Source organism: Elgaria multicarinata, chromosome 16 (genome assembly GCF_023053635.1).
Source record: "Elgaria multicarinata webbii isolate HBS135686 ecotype San Diego chromosome 16, rElgMul1.1.pri, whole genome shotgun sequence".
Classification (NCBI taxonomy): domain Eukaryota; kingdom Metazoa; phylum Chordata; class Lepidosauria; order Squamata; family Anguidae; genus Elgaria; species Elgaria multicarinata.
The window spans coordinates 11,319,952-11,337,828 of record NC_086186.1 but is presented as its reverse complement, the minus strand read 5'-3'; the positions used below and the strand labels follow the sequence as shown (position 1 = coordinate 11,337,828).

General features: G+C 46.2%; 1 protein-coding gene across 5 annotated transcripts in view; it reads right to left on the bottom strand.

The window, feature by feature from the left end:
• Positions 1-17,877, bottom strand: part of CELF6 (CUGBP Elav-like family member 6) — a 141,435-nt gene that overhangs the window by 6,569 nt on the left and 116,989 nt on the right. For 4 of the 5 annotated variants that reach the window (XM_063142244.1, XM_063142245.1, XM_063142247.1 and 1 more), the window contains 6 exons: positions 13,328-13,472; positions 11,189-11,338; positions 10,254-10,316; positions 7,851-7,931; positions 5,308-5,451; positions 99-256 (listed from right to left, as the gene is read on the bottom strand). In XM_063142244.1, coding sequence (XP_062998314.1) covers positions 129-256; positions 5,308-5,451; positions 7,851-7,931; positions 10,254-10,316; positions 11,189-11,338; positions 13,328-13,472 — 711 coding nt within the window. In that variant the 3' untranslated portion in view covers positions 99-128. The remainder of the gene's footprint in view (positions 1-98; positions 257-5,307; positions 5,452-7,850; positions 7,932-10,253; positions 10,317-11,188; positions 11,339-13,327; positions 13,473-17,877) is intronic. The other variant, XM_063142246.1, reaches the window with a different exon arrangement.

Below are 17,877 nucleotides of genomic sequence, written 5' to 3'. Positions count from 1 at the left end.
GACAAGTGCAGACGCTTTAGCAAAATCACCAGAGGGTCCTCCCATATCGTCCTCCATGCAGCGTAGGCGGGGAGAGGTCTCGTCTGCCCGGGCCTTACCTGTTTTCAGGGCCAGGGTGGATGGGGGAGTCAGTAGGGTCTGTTCGCATCTTTTGGCCGCTTTAGTTGAACCTTTAGCCTCTTCATACCGATCTGGAAGCCGTTCATGGCTTGAATGGCCGCCTGAGCGCTGGTTGGATTGTCAAAACTGACGAAACCTGGGTGGGAGGTCAAGGCAAAGAGGGGGAACAGAGGCAGGAACAGAAAAGCAAAGGGTAGGACACTGTTCACCACGGAGCGCCCTCGCGACCCACCCCACTGTGAAAGGTTTCGCTGTTTCGCTTCAAAGCCCCAAACTCGAATGCAATTGTGAGCATGTGTTCACTGAAACTCTTTGCAAATTGCTGGACATGTGTTTATTTTATTCATTTATTTATTGCAGCAGCAGCAGCAGCATTACTACATCATCATCGTCATCAATTACATTTGTATCATGCCATTTTTCCTCTGTAAGGGACCTAAGGAGGCGTACATAATCCTCCTCTTCATTTTATCCTCACAACAACAACCCTGTGAAGTAGGTTGGGCTGAGAGTCTGTGACTGGCCCAAAGTCACCCAGTTGGTTTCCATGGCCGAGTGGGGACTAGAACCCAGATCTCCTGACTCCCAGTCCAACACTTTAGCCACTACACCACACATAAGAGGGGCCATGCTGGATCAAACCAAGGCTCCATCTAGTCCAGCATTCTGTTTGCACAGTGGCCAACCAGCTGTTGATGAGTGAGTGCAACAGCATCCTCCTACCCATGTCCTCCAGCAACTGGTGTATATAGTCTTACTGCCTCAGATGCTGGAGGTAGCACATAACCATCAGTCCTTCCCCGTGAGCCCCTGCCAAAGGAAGTGAGGCAGGTGGCTACTAGGAGGAGGGCCTTCTCTGGTGTGGCACCCCGGCTGTGGAAGGGGCTCCCCAGAGAGGTCCGGCTGGCGCCTACACCGTACTCCTTTCATCGCCAGCTGAAGACCTTTTTATTCTCTCAGTATTTTAACACCTATTAACTTAAATTTAAACTTTGCTGTTTTAATTCCATATTTTAACCTATATCAATTTTTGCTGTGTGGTTTTATCCTGGTTGTGCTTCTTATATTGTATTTTGTATTGTGTTTTTAGATTGTTGGTTGTTTTTATGCTCTTTATGATTTTAATTTTTGTGAACCTCCCAGAGAGCTTCGGCTATTGGGCGGTATAAAAATGTAATAAATAAATAAATAAATAAATAAATAAATAAATAAATAAATAGTAGCCATTGATACAAGTGCTTCCTCTTCATATTAGTATTTATTTACTTATTTATTTATTATTTATTTATTGCATTTCTATACCACCCAATAGCCGAAGTTCTCTGGGCGGTTTACAAAATTAAGACAATTCAAGTATAAAACAACAGTATAAAACCATAATATATATTACAATATAAAAGCACAACCAAGATAAAAACAGCAGCAGTGCAGAAATACAAATTTAAAACAGCAAGTTCAAATTAATTTATAGACTGTTAAAATACTGGGAGAATAAAAAGGCCTTCACCTGGCGTCTAAAGAATATAACGTAGGTGCCAAGCAAACCTCCTTAGGGAGCTCATTCCACAGCTGGGGTGCCACAGCAGAGAAGGCCCTCCTCCTGGTACCCACTGTGTTTTCCCTTCAATGCTTACAAATGATTTGTTTTATGATTTGATTTAGTAACTTCCTTGGGACAGAAGTTAAGTTAATGGGTCTATCGATTCTTGCTTTCAGGTGTTAATGTTTGCCTTTCTCCAGCACGCTGGAACCTCACCTGTCATGGACAATTTCTCCAAACCATTTGCACTGAGATGCTTTTGGCATCCCAAGGTGTAATTCATCACGACCTGTTGATTTCCTGTCATTTAAGGTAGTCAAATATTCTTTGAACAGATCTTTGCCTATCCTAACCCTTTGCCCCCCTCTCAGTGCCTGTATCGATTCCACTAATCATCGGGTCACTATTTATCTCACTGGTGAAAACTAAAACCAAGTAGGCATTGAGCAGTTTAGCTTTCATTGTATTGGGGATTAAGCACTTTCCTTCTCTAATGAAGAAGCTTCCTTCAGTATTCAGAGCTTCACTGTGCTTTAGAACATCTCCTGAAGTTTGCTAACGTTTCCGTAGGAATGGAGCGTGTTCAGAGGAGGGCAACCAGGATGATCAGGGGTCTGGAAACAAAGCCCTATGAAGAGAGACTGAAAGAACTGGGCATGTTCAGCCTGGAGAAGAGAAGATTGAGGGGAGACATGAGAGCACTCTTCAAATACTTCAAAGGTTGTCACACAGAGGAGGGCCAGGATCTCTTCTCGATCCTCCCAGAGTGCAGGACACGGAATAACGGGCTCAAGTTAAAGGAAGCCAGATTCCGGCTGGACATCAGGAAAAACTTCCTGACTGTTAGAGCAGTACAACAATGGAATCAGTTGCCTGGTGAGGTTGTGGGCTCTCCCACATTAGAGGCCTTCAAGAGGCAGCTGGACAAACATCTGTCAGGGATGCTTTAGGGTGGATTCCTGCATTGAGCTGGGGGTTGGACTCGATGGCCTTCCAACTCTGCTATTCTATGATTCTATGATTCTATGATTCTATGAAGGGCTGGAAGTATGCAACCCCCAAAGTCAGTATTGTGAAGCTAGACACAATATGCCTGTTGTAATCTTGGCAGGAAAACCCTGGAACTCTAGAAGACCTTGGCGGAGGCTCTCGTCACCAGTCCTAATGATTGTAAGACTCAAGGAAAGTTGGAGAACACCGATAGACCAAGACCACCAATGTTTTAATCTTTCATTGAATGTGCTCAAAAACGCCTCGAGGTTTTTGAAGAAACCTTAAAGAAATCTTGAGGGGAAAATGGGTGAAGCAGAGCCCTCATCTTTTTCTGCCAGTTCCCCAATTGTCTCCCCCCTCCCCACCAAAAAAATAAACTCCTTATGTCTGAGAATGCAGAGGGATAACTAGAGACAGGAAATACTATTTATTATTTATTTATTACATTTACATCCCGCTTTTTTCCCTCCAAGGAACCCAAGGAGGCGTACATAATCCTCCTCTTCATTTTATCCTCACAACAACAACCCTGTGAAGTAGGTTGGGCTGAGAGTCTGTGACTGGCCCAAAGTCAACCAGTGGGTTTCCATGGCTGAGTGGGGACTAGAACCTGGATCTCCCGACTCCCAGTCCTTAGCCGCTACACCACGCTGTCCAAGAAATATCTTGGCATTTCCTTAGTTGGAAACAATGTTTCATTTCTTCCTGGGGTGCACGGGATTGATCGTTTCCTTTGCCTCCCAAACTGAATTAGGAGACAGAGGAAAGAATCAAGCTTTTGCTCCCCAGGCATTATTTCCTGCTGCCATGGTAGGATCGAACCCCAGTTCGAGCTAGACTCGAATGTGAAGCAGTCTGGGCCCCATTCAAAATAGAGCAAGCACTTAAAATTGTCGAACTGTCCTAACTGTGAATTTGACCCCTCATTATACTGCTATAGCTACTATGGAAGTATTATACTACAACTGCTACTATGTGTATTGCAACCATTCTGATGAATTTATTTATTTATTACATTGATCATATTTAACTGATGAGCCTCGTGTGGCACAGAGCGGTAAAGCAGCAGTTTCTGCAGCTGAAACTCTCCCCACGGCCTGAGTTCGATCCCAGCGGAAGCTGGTTCTCAGGCAGCCGGCTCGGGTCGAGTCAGCCTTCCATCCTCCCGAGGTCGGTAAAATGAGTACCCAGTTAGCTGGGGGAAAGGTAATAACGGCTGGGGAAGGCAACGGCAAACCACCCTGCTATAAGGCCTGCCAAGAAAATGTCAGCGAAAACTGGTGTCCCTCCAAGAGTCAGTAATGACTCAGTGCTTGCACGAGAGGTTCCTTTCCTTTCCTTTCCTTTCCTTTCCATATTTAACTGGATAATATATGAAGAATTTGGAAAGACCTTTTCTCCCTTCTCACAAGACCATTACGTCTTAAAATTCATCCACGGTGATCAAACCGTTTGGTGACATTTATGATACATCTGAGCGCCATATCTACTGGGAATGGCATATGTAGTAGAAATATGATGCGTTCTCCTTATAATTAGGCTAGATTTCTATTTCATTGACTCCACGGAACACATCTTGGCTCCGAGTAACTGATCTGACTAGTTGCTCCTTTGGGCCTTCGATGCTGCAGAATGACAGACTGGATAACCAGTTTCTATTTACATGGGCTCACATCAATTAGGCATCCCATTGTGTCTTACTGGAGATTCTAGACACTCCCTGCTGAGATCTGGATTAACAAATGCTAATCTGATTCCCTTTGGGAGCTTGACTTATGATACCTCAGCTTTTGTGTAATTTTAACATGCTACTGAGACATGCTCAAATTGGCTCAAAACCACCTGACCAAGGAGGTCACTAGCCTTTAACTAAGATTTCTTTCCTACAACATGGGACGCGTTTCTTCCTTCTTAAACACAGCATGCTTGAAATTCATTTTGTCCATGCTGAGAATCTCTTCCCCTGCCAAGGGAAATGTTTTTTTAAGGACTTAAAATCAACTATTCCAGTAAAACTACAAGACCTGTATTCCTTCCTGTAGCCATTTCCTGGAGAAGAAGGCTATCAATGGTTACTAGTCCTGATGGCTATGTGCTATTTCCAGTATCAGAGGCAGTAAGCCCAAATACACTATATATATATTGCTGGGGAACATGGACGGGAGGGTGCTGTTGCACCGGGCTCCTACTTGTGGGTTCTTGGTCAACAGCTGGTTGGCTACTGTGGGAACAGAGTGCTAGACTAATGGACCCTTCATCTGATCCAGCATGGCTCTTCCTATGTTCAAAGTTGTGCAGATTGCCAAAGCGGCACAAATTTCCCCCATTGGCTAAAATACAAAATTGCACATTTTTTTTTTAAAATGTGCAATTTTGATTCCCCCACACTGAAAATTGGCACAGCCAGCACCCAGAAAACTCTGAGTCACTTCGGAGGGTCCGAATTTCACTTCAGCTTCGGCGCCGAGGCGGATTGGGAACCCCCGAGGCAGGCCCGAGGCAGATCAGGGCTGCTTCGAGGGTTCCGGATCGGCCTCCGAGGTGGATCGGGGGTCCCTGCACAGCCCTAGTTCACATGGTTTGTGAGCTGAAGTGACATTCTCATCCATTCCTTTTACCAAGAGGACCTTGAAGCCAGCATGTTGGGTACTTACCAAAGCATTTACTTTGGTTGGTGGCACGGTCAACAAAGACTTTGGCAGAAATGACATTGCCAAAAGGCAAGAACATCTGCATGAGCTCCGCATCCCCGAACTCCTGGGGCAGGTGATAAATGAAGAGGTTACAGCCCTCGGGACCTGAGATAACAACATAGGTGCACACACAAAGAAAAAGACATATATTAGCAGCAGAGGCCATGGGTGCTTTCTCAGAATGCACTGTATCTGAGTCGTCATTGCATTTAGTGTATCTGCTCAGTCATATTTTTTGGGGGGAAGAAAAAGTAATTTGCAACAATCATTTCAATTTTTTTTAAAAAAAATCCCCATTCACTTGCTAGAATGTATAATGGAAACTAATCTTTACACGTCTTGAGCAAATATCTAACTAAGCACAGAAACAATATTACATAAAATCAAATATTGTAAGTTAGAATTAATTCCGCCACATCCAATCCCAGACGTACAGTAGGCTACTTATTTCCCAGGATGTCAAAAATAGGACCTCATAATGAAACGGATAAGAAGTCCTTACTAGAATGTTAATTTCTACCTTCCTAGTAGAGCTGCAGTCTAATTTCCATGCCAAGGGCAGTGAAAAATCCCCTTTGGTCTGGTGTGAAGTGCAACCATCAACATTTAAAACATTCCATACATCGTAATGGCCCCATTCACAAGACACCTTAAACCATCGCTTTAACCACAGTGGTTAAGCCAGAAAGCCAAGCTGTGTTCAGAAGACACCTTAAACTATGGCTTTAACCACAGTGGTTAAGCCAGAAAGCCGGGCTGTGTTCAGAAGACACCTTAAACCACGGCTTTAACACAGTGGTTAAGCTAGAAAGCTGGGCTGTGTTCAGAAGACACCTTAAACCACGGCTTTAACACAGTGGTTAAGCCAGAAAGCCGGGCTGTGTTCAGAAGACACCTTAAACCACGGCTTTAACCACAGTGGTTAAGCCAGAAAGCCGGGCTGTGTTCAGAAGACACCTTAAACCATGGCTTTAACACAGTGGTTAAGCCAGAAAGCTGGGCTGTGTTCAGAAGACACCTTAAACCATGGCTTTAACACAGTGGTTAAGCCAGAAAGCCGGGCTGTGTTCAGAAGACACCTTAAACCACGGCTTTAACCACAGTGGTTAAGCCAGAAAGCCGGGCTGTGTTCAGAAGACACCTTAAACCACGGCTTTAACACAGTGGTTAAGCCAGAAAGCCGGGCTGTGTTCAGAAGACACCTTAAACCATGGCTTTAACACAGTGGTTAAGCCAGAAAGCCGGGCTGTGTTCAGAAGACACCTTAAACCATGGCTTTAACACAGTGGTTAAGCCAGAAAGCCGGGCTGTGTTCAGAAGACACCTTAAACCATGGCTTTAACACAGTGGTTAAGCCAGAAAGCCGGGCTGTGTTCAGAAGACACCTTAAACCACGGCTTTAACACAGTGGTTAAGCCAGAAAGCCGGGCTGTGTTCAGAAGACACCTTAAACCATGGCTTTAACCACGGTGGTTAAGCCAGAAAGCCAGGCTGTGTTCAGAAGACACCTTAAACCATGGCTTTAACCACGGTGGTTAAGCCAGAAAGCCAAGCTGTGTTCAGAAGACACCTTAAACCATGGCTTTCACCACAGTGGTAAAGCCAGAAAGCCAAGCTGTGTTCAGAAGACACCTTAAACCACGGCTTTAACCACAGTGGTTAAGCCAGAAAGCCAAGCTGTGTTCAGAAGACACCTTAAACCATGGCTTTAACACAGTGGTTAAGCCAGAAAGCTGGGCTGTGTTCAGAAGACACCTTAAACCATGGCTTTAACCACGGTGGTTAAGCCAGAAAGCCGGGCTGTGTTCAGAAGACACCTTAAACCACGGCTTTAACCACAGTGGTTAAGCCAGAAAGCCGGGCTGTGTTCAGAAGACACCTTAAACCACGGCTTTAACACAGTGGTTAAACCAGAAAGCCGGGCTGTGTTCAGAAGACACCTTAAACCACGGCTTTAACACAGTGGTTAAGCCAGAAAGCCAGGCTGTGTTCAGAAGACACCTTAAACCACGGCTTTAACACAGTGGTTAAGCTAGAAAGCCGGGCTGTGTTCAGAAGACACCTTAAACCACAGCTATATTGTTAGGTTTCTAATTGTGGTTTCAAGCCTGGAGGCAAGGGGCTCCGATATTGGGGGTGGGGGCTATGAATCCTTTTTGTCAAAACCAGTCAGAACTCGAAAGGAGCTATTCGAGGCATTAAGCCTAGTCTGGAGATTGGGTTCAGCACCTTGGACAGTTCCTTTCTTCAGCTAGCCATTTCCTTTGCAGAAAAGAGGGGTATAAATGAATCACACAAATGAACAAATAAAATAAATAAATAAATAAATAAATAAATAATAATATCCTTTTTCACTCTGTGATTTCTTTCTCTCTCTGGCCTGCAAAAAATACCAGGTTCTGATATCAGTCCTGGACGAAACCATTCCTTATTTGTCACAGCAATATACTCAGTGCTCTTGGCCAAATACATGCAGGCACACACTCCCCGATGGTCCATCTCACCTTCTCTCTGCTGTTGGGGGATGATGGGGGCTTGTTGGGGGAAGGCCTGGCTGATTGGTGCATAGGCGGCTGGATATGCTGCTGGAACAGAAAAACAGAACGGTCAGGGCACGCGTGTAGCTTCCCGCTCGCTCCAAGTAAAGAACAGGAATGCAAAACCATTGGCTACAATCTCTGGTGACCCAGAGGGTTGCCTGGCTGTGAATCCTGAGCCTGATTCTGCTCTGGAGATGCACCCGTCACAGAGAAGGAGTTTGTGCATACACTCCCCAAGTATACGTCGTTCGACAGTTATGATGTGAAGTGTTTCCAGTTAGAGAGTAGACATGGCTTGGGAGGTCTGGAGCGGGGGAAGAGAAGAAGGAAGCTTTGGGCTGCATTAAGCCTAACGGGAGGGACATTTTATGTACACTGGGTTGGAATCGGATTAATCTCGATTAGAGAAGACCCACTAATGTCAATGGGACTTATTTTAGTCATGAGTAACAGATACCCATTGGTTTCAATGAGATTACTTCTAAAGATGACTCCATTGGGATTCAACCCACAGAATATATGAACATCAGGTTGGATTTAAAGATACGCTTGTGTAATGGGGCTGGTGGAAACTGAATTCACTGTTCTCTCTTCTCCCTGACAGCTCCCAGAGGGCCCCCCCCCACAACTTAAATTCTCCTCCCAAGGGTAAGGGGACCCTGATGAGTGGGGTGGATTGTGAGCCACAGGGCTGAGTGGGGAAGGTGGAGATAGCAGAAAATTGGGAAGAGGCATCTTCTGTAAGCGGAATAGAAGATGCCTCCACCCCAATTTCTGCCACTCTCTTCCCCCTTGGCCCCTTGTGCCACAGGCAATTCCCAGCAGCCCCGTGATGTGGGCAGATGTCTGGATCCAACCTGGTGAAGCTGCGTCCTGCTGTCACCATTGAACTATCTGGCCCAGTATTTATTTCATTTATATCCCACCTTTTTCCATTGTGGAACTTAAGGTGGCTACATGGTGGTCTCTCCTCCATGCATTGACCAGCTCCTGACCTGCTTAGCTTCAGCAAGGGGGCTGTCTCCTGTCCCTTCAGACCATATGGTCTATTCCAGCCTTCTTCAACTGGGTGTAGTCCAGATGTGTTGGACTACAACTCCCATAAACCCCAGCTGGAGATGATGGGATTTGTATTTCAGCACATCTGAAGGTTGGGGACAGCGAGTTTATTTTGCTTGGCAGTGGCTTCCACTAGGGTTTCTGGCAGATGTTTACCCGAGGTCATTTGGAGAGGCCAGAAATTAATCCTGGGACTTGCAACAAGCAAAGCATGAACTACGGACTGTTCTTCCTCTTTCCCTCCCTCAGGGAAGCTCCGAGCAGAGTTTTACTGCTTAAATAACCCCCTTCTTGCTCCTGTGGGATGCTCCCTGGCACCAAGCAGGGAGCACTTGGGTCTAACCACCATTCCCTCCTTCCTATTTTTATTTTATTAAAACATTTGTATCTCATCCTATATGACTGGGATCTCAGAGCGGCATACAGATAAAATCATACAAACAGTATGAAACAATTAATATACACCGCTAAAAGCAAATTAAACCATTAATCAAGTATTGGCTGTAAATGTTATTACCAATGCCTTGAATTCTGACTGGCAGCATATAGGCAGCCAGTGCAGTTCCTTTAAGACCGGTGTTATATGGTCTTTGTGGGATTTACTGGTCAGTAGTCTAGCTGCTGCATTTTGCACTAGCTGTAACTTCCGAGTCGTCTTCAAGGGCAGCCCCATGTAGAGTGCATAGCAGTAGTCTAATTGGGAAGTTACTAGCGCATGCACTACTGTGGCTAGGTTGTCCCTGTCCAGGAAAGGCTGTAGCAGGTGGATCAGCCAAAGCTGGCCCCAAGTACTCCAGGCCACGGAGTCCACTTGGGCCTCCGGTGACAAGGATGGATCTAGGAGTATTCCCAAGCTACGCACCTTCTCCTTCAGAGGGAGTGCAACCCCATCCAAGACAGGTCCTAGTGTAGGAAGTTAGGACAGGTCCTAACTTCCCAATTAGACTACTGCTATGCACTCTACCTGGGGCTGCCCTTGAAGACGACTCAGAAGTTACAGCTAGTGCAAAATGCTCCCCCAAAGTCTTCCACTCCTAGTTCTTTTGTGTCACACAGCACAATTTCCTTCCCCAACCTGGAGTTCTCCAGATGTTTTGGACTACAGCTCCCATCAACCCCAGCCAGAAGAGCACACCCCAGCATCCTCCTCCTTGCAGCTGGTTATTTTGCACATGCCTGCATTGTATCATGAAGATGCCATGAGAAGATGAGAACGAAGAAAGACACAGGGGAAGAGGGAGAGGCGGACAGAGAAAGGGGAGGGGGCGGAGTTGGGGAGGGGAGGGGAGGCAAAGCGATGTTAGAGACCTGCATAGTGCTGCATGCCTGCGTAGGCTTGTTGGAGGGGGTCTGCCACAGTGGGACTTTGAGCTGGGAAGAGAAAAGAAAGGAAGAAGGAAAAGAGTAAGCAAAGTCAACCAGAGGAGAACAGCTTTCAGAGCAGCTCAGACATGATTGACGCTGGGGGCAGGGGGAGCAGGGAACCACTCGAGATGCCTCTTTGACTGGGAATCAGAAGAGTCCAAGGGGGACTTGGAGATCATCTCGTCCACCCCCGTGCCCAATGCAGGCACTGTAATACAGGATGCAGCTACAGCATCCCCAAGAGATGCTTGGACTCTCCTTGGGAGAGGCCTGGCTCTGGCGACTATCACGACAAGTGCCTGCATGTCTGAATTGACCACTACACCACTGCACAGACTCATCGAATCATAGAATAGTAGAGTTGGAAGGGGCCTACAAGGTCATCGAGTCCAACCCCCTGCTCAATGCAGGAACCCACCTTAAAGCATCCCTGACAGATGGCTGTCTAGCTGCCTATTAAATACTTCTAGTGTAGGAGGAATTCCCACAACCTCCCTAGGTAACTGGTTCCATTGTCGTACTGCTCTGACAGTCAGGAAGTTTTTCCTGATGTCCAGCCGGAATCTGGCTTCCTGTAACTTGAGCCTGTTGTTCCATGTCCTGCACTCTGGGATGATTGAGAAGAGATCCTGACCCTCCTCTGTGTGACAACCTTTCAAGCAGTGATTTAGCAGTGCTTGAGACACCCAGCACACACAGACACAGACACTCATTGTCATCACGAAAAGCACATCCATCATAGAATCATAGAATAGCAGAGTTGGAAGGGGCCTACAAGACCATCGAGTCCAACCCACTACTCAGTGCAGGAATCAGCAATGCAGGAATCAGCAAGGCTATATACCCTGCCTCCTTGCCTTCCCATGCTCAAAACCTACCTGGGTATGGATGGATTCCATTGGTGTAGATAGTTTCTGATGCTGGCTGTCCATTGGTCTGCGGCGGGAGAGGGCTGAACCCGTTCACCCCAATGGGTGTGGCTATGCTGGGGACAGGTGCTGTGCTGATCCCTGGAGGTGTGCTTGTACCTGAAACATGAAGCAGATGGGGCACAAGGGAGGAATGAGAAATGTTGGCTCTGTGAATGGCAGTGAGCACAGGAAAGCCTGGGTATGCCTTCATGTTACATTCACTCCATAATGTGAATATAATATCAGTTACCGGGTCAGTGGGGCCGTTGTCAGAGGCTTAATCTGAAGCAAAATCTCCCCTACTGCTCCCTGATTCAGCGTCAATAGCTTGAAAACTCCACTAACATAATGGAGGAGAGGTAAAAGGAGAGAGAAAAAAACATACGGGGCTGTTTTCCTAATTCCAGCCACCCTCCTGGTCTCACAAAGTTCACTTGACAACAGCTGCCAGACTCTTCTATGCGCAATACTGGAAAAAGGCACAAGTACCATCAACGGAGGAATGGCTGCTGAAGGTTTTGGAGCTGGCGGAGATGGCTAAACTTACGGTGCTAGCAAGAGAAAAATCAACAACCTCGTTTGTATCGGACCGGAAACCTCTGATAGAATATTTGCAAGATATTGGTTTATATTTGTGGATTTCACGTATAATCTGTGGTCTTAATACACAATACTGTGCTGGCTAAAGTGAAGAACAGATAGCCTATATGTCTGCCATGAAGAATGCCTTAAATGGTAGGGCTGTGCACCCCCTCCCTGAACCGATTCAGATCCCGATGTGGACCTTCTGGATCGGGCCTGAACTGGTTTGGGTCGATCTGGACCTCCCCCGATCCGCTCCAGAACCAGATCCACAGAGAGATCTGGAGGTCCGGATCAATATTCGGGCACCATTTTGCCTGTCCTTCCCCACTTACTTGCCTCCAAGGCAGATGGTGGAGGCAGGTAAGTGGGGAAGGGGGGACAAAATGGGGCCCGAATAAGCCCCCTCCCCCCTTACCTGGCTCTACCGTCTGCCGCCGCATGGACCATGGTGGTGGCGGACGGCGGAGCCAGATAACCCCTCCCCCACTTACCCCTTCCCCCCCACTTACCCGTTGAAGCCGCTGCCCAGACCACAACAGATCCAGGTAAGCCCCTCCCCCCTGCCCCCTTACCTGGTTCTGCCACCATCGCCGCATGGACTGTAGCGGCAGTGACAGGTAAGCCCCCTCCCCCCACTTACCTGGGTCCGGAGCTTCGGAATGGTCCGAATCGCTTTGGATCATTCTGATCCGCTCTGCGCTGCTCCAGAACCAGGCTTCAGAGGTCTGGATCAGCCTGCTCCGCTTTGGATCCAGGGATCCATAACGGAGCTTAGCACAGCCCTATTAAATGGAATACGGCCTTATATGTTCTGTATGTGTGCTTTTATAAGTTGTATTGTATTGTATTGTTTGTGAAGTTTTGTTTCGTCTTTTTCTGTAGAAAATAATAAAAATTGTAAATTTTTTTAAAAAAGTTCACAATTGCTGGAAGCGATTGGCGGATGGCCAGCATGCCGCTATCAGTAGTGCAATCCTATCTACTCTGAAGTAAGCCCCATTTGCTCCCCATTCCCGCTGTCTGACAATGGCGCCCCGATTTTCCCCAGGCAGGATAGCTCACGCTCACTGCTGCCACTTAACTCGTTTGATGCTGCTCCACAGCTGCAACGCTGCGGGATTTCAGCGATTTCAGGCAAAACAGAGTTGCATAGACACGGCCTAGGTAATTTCAAATGCTGGACTTAAAAGTCTTATGCTTCCCTGACACCCTTCAGATGGCCATGTAGAAGCACACAAGTATAATTTGCTTCCTCTTCCCGCCCTCTGCTGCTATTTCATGTTTTTAATCATCATCATCATCATCATTATCATCATCTTCATCATCTTCCTTCTACTTCCCTCATCTGTCAGAACTGCAACAGTGGCAAAACATTTTGCCAATCCTGATAGTTAACCCACTATGAAAATTCTGAATAGGTGCAGTTTGTCTACTTTAAATTCATAACGCTGAAAAATACCCTGGATGTACTTGTCCCGTTAGAGCATGCTGGGTAACCCAAGATCATGGAGCGGCACGTACCTGATGAGGGTGTCATGGGAGCAGCGACCAGCCCGCTGACGTTAAAGGCGGCCATCTGTTGCATCTGTGCGGCTGCAATGGCCGCCATGGGATTGAGGCAAGTTCCTTGTGCTGCAGCCATCAGGGCTGCCTGCTGCTGCATTATCTTAAGGAAAGAAAGACAGACATGGGGAAAGAGAAAGGAAAAGAAACGGAGTAAGTGGGGCGGGCGGGGAGGTGGAATAGTGAAGAAAAGGAAGCGGAGGACATAGAAGAGGAAGAAGGGGAGATGGAAGAGGATTCAAGTTAGTTTTGCCTTTGTTATCAAAGAGACTTTCCCTACCGTTCTCTCTGGGTGCAATCGCTGAGAAGTGGTACAACGAGGGGCTTGTTTATATGTTCTAAATACCCTGTTGTGGCTGCGCAGTTGCACCCCGTCGTTTATACGATGAAGCCGCCGACTTGCAAAACTGTGCTATGTATCGATTTTCCGTGGCTGCTCCCATTGCTCCGCTGTCCCCCCTGTGGTTTCTTCATCTGTCAGTGGTAGCGTCAGTTTGGGTTTAGAAAGTGGGTATACCAGGGGTGGATCCCAGTGCAGGGTAGGTGCGGGAATGTAGGGCAGGGGGCAGGGGGTTGGTGAGATGCGGGTTTAAGAACTGCAGCGGCAAGGTTGCGAAACTGTAGATTAAAACTAAAAAAAAATGGCTAGAGAGGAAGGGAGGGGAACAACCCATTCGGCTGGAAGCAGAGCTGCCGCTGAATCTGGATTGTCAGATGGGCAAATGTAAACAGGGCTGCAGTTGATACATTACAGTAAGGCACGCAACTGCATACAAATAATTGCTATTTGAGAAACATAAGCTTCATAAGTTTATGAAGTTTATGACACCCAAATATATTTCTCTATGCCTTCAATAACAGCATCAGCTAAGCATAGTGAATGAATGCTTGGAGGCGGTAATGGGCTGGATGAGGAAAAACAAACTGAAGCTGAATCCAGACAAAACAGAGGTGCTTGCTGTCGAGGGCTCTGACCTAGGTTTGGAGGTGTGTCGGCCAGTTCTGGATGGGGCTACACTCCCCCTGAAAGACTGTGTTCACAGTTTGGGGGTGCTCCTGGATCCGTCGCTCCAAATGACAGCCCAGATAGATGTGACGGCCAGGAGTGCCTACTATCAGCTTCGGCTGATACGCCAGCTGCGCCCCTTCTTAGAGTCAGAAGACCTAAAGATGGTTGTGCATGCACTGGTAACCTCAAGTCTTGACTTCTGCAATGTGCTCTACATAGGGCTACCATTGTACCTAGTTCGGAAACTTCAACTAGTTCAAAATATGGCAGCCAGGTTGGTCACCAGTACGTCTAGAGGTGAGCATATTACCCCAATATTAAAATCACTCCAGTGGCTGCCAATTAGTTTCCGGGCAAAGTACAAAGTGTTGGTCATTACCTTTAAAGCCCTAAATGGTTTGGGTCCAGGTTACCTGCGGGATCGCCTTCTCCCATACAGTCTGTCCCGCACACTCAGGTCCTCTGGGGAGAACTTACTTCAGTCAGCTAAAACTAGGCTGACGTCGGTTTCCCAGAGGACCTTTTCTTCTGTCACCCCCAACTTGTGGAATGGCCTGCCGGAGGAGATTCGTAAAATTAACTCTCTGTGTGATTTTAAGGCAGCTTTAAAGACTAGCCTTTTCCGGCAGGCCTATCCAGATCAATGTAAAATCATGAATTTTTACGATGTATTGATTCCTGTTCTAATGTTGTTCCCCGCCTCGATCCAAAGGGAGATGCGGGTAAGAAATATATTATTATTATTATTATTATTATTATTATTATTATTATTATTAAGTGACGAGCAAGACATGTTCTCATAAATATTATAAAAATAACACAATGTAATAATTAACAGCGGCATTACACTATATTATTAATATATACAAAATATTACATTGTGTTATTTATAGAATAATTATGAGAACGTATCTTGCTTGTTACTTATGAGTCTGTTAGTCTGGCATGGTTTTGTAAATCGTCATCCATGCGACATTCGTATGATACAATTTTGGCTGGGGTTACAAGTGGTCATTTGCCTTCAACTTCGCCTGTATGTATAACCTCTGGCCTTGTATCTGTGTAAAAATGTTGTAAGAGTTCATATAGGCATCTTCTGTTTCTCAAATAGCAATTATTTGTATGCCGTTCTGTGCCTTTGGCATTGTTCGGTACCGTTGTTAGATGGGCAGCCAGAAAGGGAGCGGAAGGCAATGGACTCATAATGCTGTAAGTGATTGGTGCATATTTATTTATTTATTTCATTTATATACCGCCCGATAGCTGAAGCTCTCTGGGCGGTATAGCCAGCGTGCCCCTGTCAGTACTCCAACCCCATTGGGATCCACCAGGGGAAGAGCCTTCAGTGTGGTGGCCCCCCTCCTGTGGAATTCCCTGCCTCTGGAGGTCAGGCAGGCGCCAACCTTGTACTCCTTTCGGCGCCTCCTGAAAACATCTTTATTCCAAGAAGCCTTTCTTTAACATGCAGCCTTGGATTTCTGTTTTTGCTTCTTTTTAAATTTTGTTTTAACTGTTTTATTCTGTTTTTATTTTCATTTTACCTTGTACGCCGCTCTGAAATTTTTCAATGGGGAGTGGTATACAAATACCCTAAATAAATAAATAAATAAATAAATAATAAGCCCCATTTGCTCCGATTTTCCCCAGGCAAGATAGCCCACGCTTGCTCCTGCTATTTAACTCGTTTGATTCTACTTCGCAGCGGCGCTGCTGTGGGATTTGGGGAGAATCAGGAGGAAAAATGGAGTCGTACAGACACGGCCTCGGTAATTTTAAACCCTGGACTTAGAAGTCTTATGCTCCCCCTCCAGTCTTTAGACGGCCGTGTAGAAGAACCCAACTAACATTTGCTTCCCCTCCCTGCCTTCCGTTGCTATTTCATGCTTTACAACTTCGTTCTAGGTCCTTCATCTGTCAGAACTGCAACAGTGACAAAACATGTTGCCAAGTCTGATAGTTAATGACCCCACCACTGCACACGACTGAACATGCACAGTTTTTTGTACTTTAAACTCACAACAGGAATGAAACGGTGTTTGCTTCCGCACATGCCATTCACTTGGCAGTCATGGGGGAGGGAGCGGAACCCAAAGTCCAACCCTAATTGTATCTATCCTTCTGAGGCCATCAATCAATCAATCAAAATTTATTACGGTCATACACCAGCAGATTAAAAATAGCTAGAAACACAGTAATTATAAAAGCAAGCCAAATTAAGAACAGGGAGACAAGAGCCGCTAACCGACAGGTTAAAATAACTACAATTACAACTATTATAAAGGCAATCCTGTTAAAGATGGGAGGAACAAGAGTCATGTATCTGAAACCCAAGATGTCATAAATGTAATAGTAATGGTACCTCTATAGAGGTCTGCTATCCTTGGTTTATCATAATTTTTCTGCAGGTGATAGCAGATGCACAGAATCGTGCTACATTGTGTGTAATCGGGGGGTTCCGATCTGATAATAGGTGTTTTAAATAAAATGCTTCAGATCTCCTTGGGTTGTTTTTTTTTAAAAAAGGGAGATCTTTGCGGAGGTCCCGGTAAAAAGGACAGTGGAGTAATACACGGGCTTCAGTTTCCACACTTCCCATGTCACAAAGGCATACTCGCTCTTGAACAGGGATCTTATTATATCTGCCTTCGAGGAGTGCAGAAGGTAGATCATTTAATCTGGTTAACATAAAAGCTTTCCTATATTTGGGAACTGATAGGTTCGACGTATAATTTGGCGTTGTAAATGCTCCTACATAGTCCTGATAGTTGGGATGGCGTACAGTCTGTCTCAGGTCGTTTTGCAGTGCGATGTCTCTGATTCACTGTGTGATATCTGCTTTAGCTTTAGTGTATCCCCAAACCTGTATGACATCAGTTGAGAAGCCCAAATTCTGCAGTTTTGTCAATAGTGTCCTTTTCTCCTGAGTGAGCCCTCATGAAACCAGTGGAGGCTGGTGGCTCTGATGACAGTGGGATGGTAAATCTGCTCTGGGTTTCAGTCAGAACCAATTAGAAATCCAAAGGCACCGTCCAAGGTGCTGAACTGGTTTGGGGGATTTACCACTTCACTGACATCGGTGCCACCAACCTCCACTGATTGAAAAGCACCCAAGAGCACATTTCTCCTCTTGTGTAAGTCCCACCTCCATGCTAGCTGTCGTGTTTCTCAAAACCTCCTGCCTTCTTGGGAGACGATAGCGAGGCCTGCTAAGTAATCGACAAAGCTTTATTTAATCAATAAACATCTCTTCCCACCTGAAGAGAGTCTAATCTCTTGGAACTTTCCCCTGGGCAAAACTATGCAAACAATTGTCCTTTCAAGGAGAATGGAAAGCCTTTTCCCAAGATGTGTTAACTTCTGAGAGACGAGTTCTGAGGCAGCTTCTGACGGGACATGAGCCGGGCTGACTTTCTCTCGCCTTCCTTTAGCTCCGCCTGTTTTAGTCTGCGGCGTACTCTAGGATCAGCTAACCTCTGCGTGCTCTCCACCTCAGAAGAAT